The sequence below is a fragment of the Onychomys torridus genome, chromosome 3 (genome assembly GCF_903995425.1).
Source record: "Onychomys torridus chromosome 3, mOncTor1.1, whole genome shotgun sequence".
NCBI classification, from domain to species: domain Eukaryota; kingdom Metazoa; phylum Chordata; class Mammalia; order Rodentia; family Cricetidae; genus Onychomys; species Onychomys torridus.
Genome location: NC_050445.1, coordinates 39,225,050 through 39,234,910, shown reverse-complemented (window position 1 = coordinate 39,234,910; position 9,861 = coordinate 39,225,050). Strand labels below are relative to the sequence as shown.

The 9,861-nt window shown below is 44.1% G+C and overlaps 1 protein-coding gene across 1 annotated transcript; it reads right to left on the bottom strand.

The window, feature by feature from the left end:
* Nucleotides 1-622: 622 nt before the first annotated feature.
* On the bottom strand, nt 623-1,600 carry Klf14 (Kruppel like factor 14). Its single transcript, XM_036180445.1, has one exon. The coding sequence runs from the start codon at nt 1,598-1,600 to the stop codon at nt 623-625; it is 978 nt and encodes a 325-aa protein (XP_036036338.1).
* Between the last annotated feature and the right edge of the window lie 8,261 nt (nt 1,601-9,861).

The window sequence follows — 9,861 nt, the reverse complement described above, 5'->3', positions numbered from 1 at the left end:
GGCACAAAAAAGCATATCCCAGCCATACATCCACAAAACAGAGGTAGCTGGGGCGATTGGGAGAGCGGAAGACATTAGCTTCCCATCAACCTGGAATTTTTGTTTAGAAGATAATAAAATAAATTAGTAAACATTGCTGTTTACAGAAATAGAAATAATTTCTGTTTCCAAAGGCCTCTCATCATTCAAGTCTGGACATTTCCAAGACTGCCACCCAAGACACCATCTCCAAAGTCCGCCCTGGTCAATGGCTGAGACACCAGAGTCCTTTGGGACTGGGAGCGCCTCAAGCATTTGAGAATTCAGTGCCACAGAGGGAAGAATCTTCAGTATGCTGAAGAGTACCGAAAGTTCATCCCTTCTCGCTGGTTCCTTGCAGGCTCTTTTGAAGCAACCGTTCCTTCCAGATGGTAATTGTGTTGTGAGACTTCCCACTATCTTCTGGTTCCCAGTCCCTCTCCAGAGTCCCACAAGCTTGTCTGGAACCCATCTTCAGAGCGGAGCAACCAGTCTGTGCCTTTGTCTAACGACCCTAGAAAATAGGAATGGACAGAGAGAAGGCAAGGACAAAACGGCCTCTGGGGAGTTGTGCTCGAGGGAAAGACAGACAGCAAGGACAGTCCTACAGGCAAGCAGTGAAGCTGGTCTCCTGGCCAGAGTCGGGGCTGGAGTCGGAACCGGAGCTTTCCACCATGGCTGGGGGTGGTGGCTCAGGGCGGGGAATGCGACGACGCCCCCGGTACTCGATCATGTCGGGATGGTAAGTTGGATGGCGACGGGCATGCTTGGTCAAGTGGTCGCTCCGGGAGAACTGCTTGGGGCACAGCGGGCAGGAGAAGCGCTTTTCACCGGTGTGCGTCCTGTAGTGGCGGGCCAGCTCGTCAGAACGGGTAAACTTCTTGTCGCAGTCGAGCCAATCGCAGGAGAACGGGCGCTCCCCCGTGTGGGTGCGCTGGTGAGACTTGAGGTGCGAAGACTTGTAATAGGCTTTGTTGCAGCCCGGGAAGGAGCACTGATGTCGCTTGGCTGCGGGTGTAATTTGCCTCCTTCGGAACGTAGCGCCTATTGCTGGCGAGGGGCCGGCCCCTGGGGGCCCCTCGGGCACCTCTCCGCTGTCATCGGGGTCTTCTGGGACCTCGGGTGCGCTCAAGATGGCAGGCTCGCCACAGGAGCTCTCCGCGCCGGAGAGCTCTTCCTCGAAGAAGGCGGGGACCGGCTCGGAGCACCCAGTGTTGCTGGAGCACCAGGTCGGCTCGCAGCAGCTAGCTGAGACACACGGAGCTTCTCCCGAGTCCTCCCGGGAGCATTCCATGCCACTGCAGCTTAGATCCGCCAAAGCGCTCGCAGCCAGCAGGTGGGAACACTCATCGCTCTCGCTGGGGCCAGGAGCGGGGATCTGGAGGACTGGGGGTATCCACAGCACTCCCCGTGCCCCGGAGCCCGTCCCTGCCGACTCCCGAGGCACCGCACCCACCTCGGAGACAGCTGCTGCTCCCGCGCCCTCGGGGTCGGTTGCGCGCTGGTGCAGCACCGGGCCGGTGGACATAGACACCAGGCATTCGGCAGCGAAGTAGTCCAGGCAAGCCACGGCGGCTGACATGCTGGCGGCGCCGGGTTGTGGGCTAGCGCCGTCCGAGCGCGGCCAGCCGCTGGCAGGAGAGTCCCCGGGAGCGTCCGTCCCGCCGCTCGGAGCCGGACGAGCTGGAAGCTGGTGCGCGCCGCTCGCAGCCCGCAGCCGCTGCTGCCAGCGCCGTGCCCGCCCCGCCTGACGCGCCCTGACGCACAGGAGCCTGCGGGGGTGGCAGGGACCCGCCCCGGCCCGAGGACACCCCTTGGATCGCGCTGCCGCGCGGGCTAAGGCATTCCCAGCAGCCTGAGAAATTATCTTGTCTGCGCTTTCTCTCCGCTGCTGGCGAGCCAGGTAATTTCAATGCGCGCAAGTCCCGGATCGCAACTTCTGGGCAGCCTGCCGGCCTCGCCCCCCGCGCCCCTGGTCCCTGGCCAGCTGGGTGTCCGGCGGAGTCCTAGAAACTTTTTTTTTTCTTTAAGGGGGGGCGAAAAAAAGCCGCGTTAATACCTGACTTGTCTTTCGCTTCGCAAACGCGATCGCTGGCGAAGTGGGCTGGGTTTGCGTTTGACTCGCGTCCACCGCTCGCTGCCCAAATTGAAAATAGCCCCAAGTCTGCATCCAAAAGAAAACGGGGGGGCGAAACAAAGTTTTCTCATTTAGCAGTTCGACTGTTAATGCAGGGTCGGCAGCCGTGTTCTTAATAGATCCACCGCGTAGCCATTAATTAATAGCAGTTTGAACCAGAAACGGTTTTAACCCTGGCGAGAGCGAAGAATCCTCCCGGCTTGAAATAGAAACTTAAAATCCTTGGAGTAACGATTTAACTATTCAAGCAACGAAAGAAAAATGCATGTTTAAACTGCATTAACCTGTCACAGGCACACAAACAAATTTCCGCGCTGAAATATAAATTACAGACTAGCAGCGAGATAAACACATTAAAATGGACTCCCACAATTTTAATAATAGAAAGTCACGCTTCCAATTAGGCAACGTCTTCTATTTCTCTTTTGACAAAAAATTAAAAATAAGAAAATACAGCAAAATGTTATAGATTGTTCATCCAGTGGTTTATGATTGTGGGGGCTTTTTCTTTTTTTATAATCAAATATGTGAATGCTTTCTTTCACATGTCTTCACTGCTTTACTTGCTCTCCCCCTTTATTATTTTTTAAAATTAAAAAACCCACAGAAAATAAAAAGGATAATTTCTAAATATTGTCCTACCACAGTTTGGGATGTATACAGGCTTTACTGTTATAATATTAAGTTATGTGCATTTTGTTTGCACTGGTTTAGTATTTTTTTTCTCTGGAAAATTAAAATGATGCACATACATCAAGAATAACATGTGTCCATATATTTAATGACTGGAATAATCAAGAATGATATTTTTTGTCGTGTTTGCTTCACATTTTTCATTTATATTAAACATTCAGAGAGGGCTGCCTGTCACTGTACTCCTCCCCGGTCCCATTCATTTCCTCCCTCACTAGATACGATCATAAAATGTATCTTCTTCTAATGCTTGCTCAACTCCATTGCCCAGTCACCTATGTATGTAAATATGCACGTGTAGCCTTGTTAGCGTGTTTATAATTTTTAATAAATGTGACAGTGCTGCCCTTGTCATTTTGCAGCTTGCTTCTCTCAACATGATTTTTATGTTGATACCTGTAGAGCTGCTTATTCATTTCAGCAGCCTTAAAATAATATTGGCAGCCGTATTGCTATTAAGGAAACCCAATTCTAAAACTGATGATTTTTGCTAAAGGTATATTTGCCTGAAATTTTCAGGTGCTGCAACAATCTATCCATGATTTACTACCTGTTTTTTCTTTTCAATTTAGGATTGAGAAAAACATGTAAAGATAGTTTTAAATGCTGAAAGAAGAAAATACAAGCGTACCTGTCTTCTTGATAAATGTTATTGATTATAAATCTTGATAAATTGTAATTGATAAGTGTTATCATTTTTGTCATATCTGTTCCAGATCTTCTTTTCAGATTTGAGCTGTTTGACATTTCTGATAAAATTGCAGTCCACTTTGCATGCCTCCCTGGCAGCTCTCTCCACCCTTTCCCCCAAAGGCAAATACTATCATGAATTTGGTATGCAACTTTGCAATTTAGGCTGCATGCTTCCAACTGCATATGAATCTATATGAGATACTGCTTTTTAAAAATATATACACATGGTTTAGGTTGTATATATTATTCTGCAGCTTGTTCCTCCTTGGTGTGTTTTTGTTTTTCCCTATTTATGTTGGTAAATATAAATCCAGTTAATTCATCTTAATTGTTCCATCGTAGACCCATGCATATGAATGTGTCCTGTTTATTCATGGTCCTATTGATGAATGTTGGAATTGCTGCCAATATTTGATATTACTGGTGCATGTTTGTCTTGCACATTTGTAAGACTTTCTCCATGTGTACACCTAGATGGGGATTGCTAGGCAGCACTCACGTTTGGAGCTTTACTAGGTACTGCCAAATGACTCTCCAGTTTTTGCACCCATCAGGAGTGGGTGAAAGATTCTGTCTCCCTCACATGATATTAAACACTTTCTAGATTCAGACTTATTTTTGCCAATTTGATTTTTTTTTAAATACCCAGTGTCTTGTTATTTTTTTGAATTTCCCTCACTGCTAGTGAGGCTGGGCATGTTTCCATGTATTTATTGGCTGTTGAAGTTCCTGAGTCTGTGATTTCTTTTTTCACAGCCGTTGTCATTTCCCCACTATGCTACGCATGCTTTTTATCTGTCATCCCTTGGATTTACAGTGCTTCGTGTGTATACACATTAAACATATTGTCCCAATCTATAGCTTGTCTTTTAACTTTTGATGTCTTCTGTATTATAGAAAATGTGAAATGTAGCTGTTGTCACGCTGATCCCTTAAAAATAACAACAGCAACAACAGGTTCTGTTACCTCAGTATCATTAAAGAAACAGCACACCTGATGCGTGAAGACAGCCTCTCATGCCTTTCTCTCTGATATTTTCCTTTCCACATGTGAAAAGCTTGGTGTGAAGCAGGAATTAATTGCAGTGCCCTCTCCCCTCACCATGGAAAGCCTGCTGTGACCTGACTTACTGAACAGTCATCATGCCCCTATTAATGTGTAATACTGCCATGATTGTAAATTAAATTTCCATATATTCATGGAAATGTTCCTAGTTTGTCCTTTTCCATGGATCAAACCAATTCTGAGACACTAGCACACTCTTAATTACCATGGCTTGATAATAAGTTTTAATTATGATGGCTCAATAATAACTCTTGATGTACAGAAGGACATGCCATTTCTTTGTTCACTTTTACAACACACTGGCCATGGCCATTTTTAGGCTTCACTCCTGTACTAACTTTAGCATCAGACTGTCAAATTCTAAAGGAAAACTTTTTTTTTTTTTTTGGTATTTTGCTGGGTTGAGTTTGCAATTTAATTTGAGGAGCTATGGCATTTTTATGAAGCCAAGTGACCCAGTTCATGAATATTATTCTGATTTTCAAGCACCCTTTAATAACATTTTATAATTTGTTTGCAAAATGCTTGTGCCTCTTGGTTACACACCTCCCCCCCCCCCCCCCCCCGGGGGGGGGACCTTACAGCTTTTGTTGTTGTGACAGTGGGATCATTTTTCTATTAGAAATTTAATTTGCTGATTGCTGTTTTTGAAACGGCTAATGATTTTGTTTAAAAGCAAATATTCTTATTAGTTTATTTTTAGATGACTTTTATATTTTTCATGTAGATCATCATGTTATTTGTAAATAACATCCTTGATGCCTTTTCCCCTTAATCTCACTGCGTGTGCCGGGGCCTCCAGTGCAGTGAGAGTGTTAATAAGTGCCCCCTCTTTCTGTCTCATTGAGAATATGTCTAGTGTCCACACTTGCTTATCCTGTCTGCTGTGCCTTTTTTTTTTTTTTTTTTTATATCAGGTTAGGGTAGGGGTTTTTGTTTGTTTGTTTTTTGTTTTTTTGTTTTGGTTTTTGGTTTTGGTTTTGGTTTTGGTTTTTGTTGTTGTTGTTGTTGTTTGTCCCAGCTGTGTTTAAAGTAGGACTATTTAAAAAACTTGAGATGGATACTGAAATTTCATTATATATTTTTCCTCAGACTGTTGGGGCAGTTAGAGATTTTGTTGTTGGTATGTTAAAGCAACAGGTCACACTGTAGATTTTTCTAATGTGAACCTGTTGAATCTCTAAGATAAAACAACAGTGATTTCCATACTCCACTGTCATATTTTTAATACACTGCTTCAAGCAATCTACAATTTTTTTATCTTAGCATTTTATTCATAAGTGAAGGCTTAGGATTTTCCTTCCTATACTCTGCTTGACTGTTGTCTGGAATCAGGATTATATTAACCTCTGCAAAAATGCATTTGGGATTTTTTTCCCCTTTTCCTATTTTCTCTGACAGTTTGTTTCTGATAGATATTATTTCCTTGAATGTTTAGTGAATCTCATCTGTGAAGCCAGCATATTTTGAAAATTTAATATGTTTTTTCTAATCCTCTAAACCATTTTGGTAATTCAGATTTCTCTTAAAAACAGATGCATTCAAATCTACAAAATTTTGAAATTTGGCTCATAACCTCTCATTTTAACGTGTGCTGCTCTTTCTCTTGTTACACTCCACTGTAATTCCACATATATACATGTTTGTGAATTCTTTTCCTCCTACATAAACAAAGGTTTATTTATACTTTTTACGAGCCTGTTGGTATTTGCCTGTGATCCTTTCAAATGGGCAGCTTTGGTTGACGATATTTGTTTCTTTTACTATAGAGATACATGTTTACTTTCCATGTTTGTTTTTTTTTAATCCCCGACACTTGTGCTGGGTGTCACACTTCACTGTGATTTCTCAAACATTCAGTGTTCAGAAGGGCGCTCTTCCTGGACTCCCCTGCTGTTAGGACACTCCAGCAGTTCTGTAGCCAGGGCATTCATTGTGTAAGCCCCTGGGAGCTGGCTCTTGGACACACAATTGAGGATTATTTGAAATGAAAAGTAGAATAAGGGTAAATTCTCAATGCAATGTATACAGTGGCCTTGAAATAAATGTTACTAAAATAATCGTGCAAGCCCATTCAGAGGCTCCCAGGAACATCACACAGATGTCCTGGAAGGCCATCTCGACATCCCCTTTGGCCTAATGATTCAGTGCAGGAAAGGGGTAGGGACTTAACAAATACACACAGAATAGAGGAGTGATTACCAAACTCAAAAAGACAGCTTTCCTGGAGACCCTGCAAACTTGTCTGCATCTGGCTCAGCCTCCCTCGCTCCTTTTTGTCAAAAGCAGGTCCATTCCTGTTCTAGGCCATTACCTTTCTTCTCCCAACTCCAGTTCATCACGTTTCCCCTCTCTCCAGCGTCTTTTGTCCTTTCTTCTTTACAGCATAATTGGAGTCAATATTAAATAATAGACTAATAGCTTTAATTTTAATCCCCTCAATACAGCAACCATTCAGAGCCACGTTTCTCAAGCCTGAATACTGTCTCTGCCACCACTTTCCTACCCTGGTGTATGAAAGTCCCTTCAGCAGCCAGCTCTCTTTCCTACAGATTGTCCTTGTTAAGATAATGCAGACACCTCACAGTGTGTCTGTGCTTAGTACCACTGAGCTGTATGTTTAAGAATAGCAAACTTGGTTGTAGATATTTTACCACAATAAAATCTTCCTTAAAAAAAGAAAAAATAAATAAATAACACAGGTCCTCTCATTGCTAAATCCAACCATCAAGTAACTAGACTTCTCAGAGCAGTTGAGCAACCCTGAGACATTCTCTTCTCTTGGCTTCTGGAATCTGACATTCTTCAAGGCTTTCTTCATTCCTTGGTTCTTTAGCAGTTCAAGTTTAATTACTCATTTCTCCCCTGTTTTCCCTAGCCTCTAAAATTTAAACTTCTGCAGAGCTATATCCCAGGCTATCTTCTCTCACTTCTACCCAGCCTCTCTAGGTAATTTATAGTGTGTTCCATGATTTAAGTACATAGGTACACTCTTGACTTTTGAAATTATGGTCTCTCACCCAGACCTCTTTTCCAGAGATGTCAGTTTCGAATCCACCTACCCACTTGATAATACCCTCCTGACACGTCTAACAGATATTTCAAACAATACATTTAGAAGCTGAATTCTTGTTTGCTGTCCTCAGATCTGCTCTGCACATTCTCCCTGTCTCAGCATCCAGCGCCGCTATCAAGCCTGTCATTCGTGCCTCTTCTCTTGACATCTGCCCCACATATAATTCGTCTCCAAGTCTGGTCAATTATACCTTCAAAATAGATCTTGATCGTCCACTTTTCTCATTTTTCCTACTAACACCCTACTCCAAACTGTCATCGTTTTTGAACAAGCTACAGCGTTCCCAAGTTCCCCTCACTGATTACCCTGCTTCCCCTTGGGTCCATTCTCTTCCCTGTCACCCACTAGATGACAAAGCCCTCAAAACCAGCCATAGTCAAGGCAAACCCCAAATGCCAGGCAACGGTCTGGCTCATGCTTGCTTTCCTATATTGCATTTTCCTCTCAATGTATTCCAGCTTCCACTGGCCTTTGAAAACACTAGGTCCTCAAACTCTTGAGATGTATAGGCCCTTTGTATGGGTTTCCCCCTCTTTATCCTTGGCTGCTCATTCCCCACTCAGTCACTGAGTAACTCTTATGCCTCCTTACCTATTTGTACTGACCCCAGTCTGACCCCTGCTCTCTCTGTTACAAAGTGACCCACACGTTTCCTAAGCACTTATCAGGATTCTCGCCTTTGCTTGACATAACACGAGGCACTGAAGACCCAGGGATGAGCAGAACAGCCTCTGTTTTCATGTTTGCATTTTAGCAGGAAGACAAATAACAAAAAAGGAAGTGGCAAACGCATTATTTCAGGTCATTGATGGATGCTGTAGGGGACAATATGGGAGGACCAGTGATGTAGGGGTTTTGAAGGGAATATTTGTATAGGATTATTGGGAAAGTAAAAATAGGGATAAAAAATGCAGAAATCTCAGCCAGGCACAGTGGCATATGTCTTTAATCCCAACAGGTGAGGCAGAGGCAGAGAGATCTCTGTGAGTTCGAGGCTTTGCTTATTGAGTTCAAAGACAACCAGGACTATGTAAAAAAAGAAAGAGAAAAGAAAAGAAAAGCAGGAAAATGTTGAGGTGCTGGACAGCAGGATTTTGGTGGCTGCTGTAGCAAATTACCATATAAGCTCAGTGGCCTAAAACAACCAAAAAAAAGTTTTCTCATGGATGTGTAATTTAGAAGTCCAAAATGGGTCTCAATGAGAAAAAGAAAAAAAAGACACAGCAGGTCCTAGGAAAGAATCACTTTCTTGCCCCAGCTTCCAGAGGCGGCACCTGAATCGTGATCTACAAAGGACACCTTCCAGGCTGGTGGGATGCCTCTTTAAGCTACATCCCTAGGACCCTCATGGTGGAAGGAGAGAACTGGCTTCTAAAGGCTCAAGTGCCACATGTGGACACACACACACACACACACACACACACACACACACACACGTACTCGTGCACACACACTAAATACATGTAATGATTTTTTTATATTTTTGGTTGTGAGCCTAGCCTTTAATGGCTGAGCCATCTCTCCAGCCCGTAATGATTTTTTTAAAGGACACCTTTCTCCATCGCTAGTAGGAGCAAGGACGGGCCACGTCTTCCCCTGTTGCACTGCTCCTCACTTTCAGCAACCTTTGTGACTTCACCCAGCACACTTGAATGGCCCAGGATGATCTTTGCATTTCAAGACCAGCCTTGGTGACCTATGGCTCATTTACCACCTTAACTATACATTGGCATGCAACATAACATGTTCATTGTCTTCTGGGTATTAGGCTGTGGGCATCTCTGGGGGACCACTATCCTGCTTAGCACAAAGCTAAGGCAGACAGAGCAAAAGGAAGCATGGAGAGAGAGAGGAAAGGGCTCTGGGATCTGGACCAGGTAGTAGGCAGGCCATGTAGCATTTTGCAAACCAATGGAAGGAGTCAGTTAGGCAATCTTAAGGATGATTTTGAGCAGTGGTGTCATAAAAATTAATTTGTAAAGATTCTCCCTCAATGCTGTGTGGCAAGCATACTAGAGTTCAGGAGAGAGTGGGGGCAGGAGACCCCCTCCACAGGCTGCTGCAGATACAAGCAAGAGATGGTGGCAGCTTCTGCCAGAGCGACATGGTAAAGGCAGGGGGTTACAGCCAGATTTGGGGTGCCGTTTGAAGTTAAGAGTGTAGGGTATTTGCAGAAGT

What these genes read in the sequence shown, in the direction of transcription:
- Klf14 (XM_036180445.1), bottom strand. Translation starts at nt 1,600, where the DNA reads ATGTCAGCCGCCGTGGCTTGCCTGGACTACTTCGCTGCCGAATGCCTG.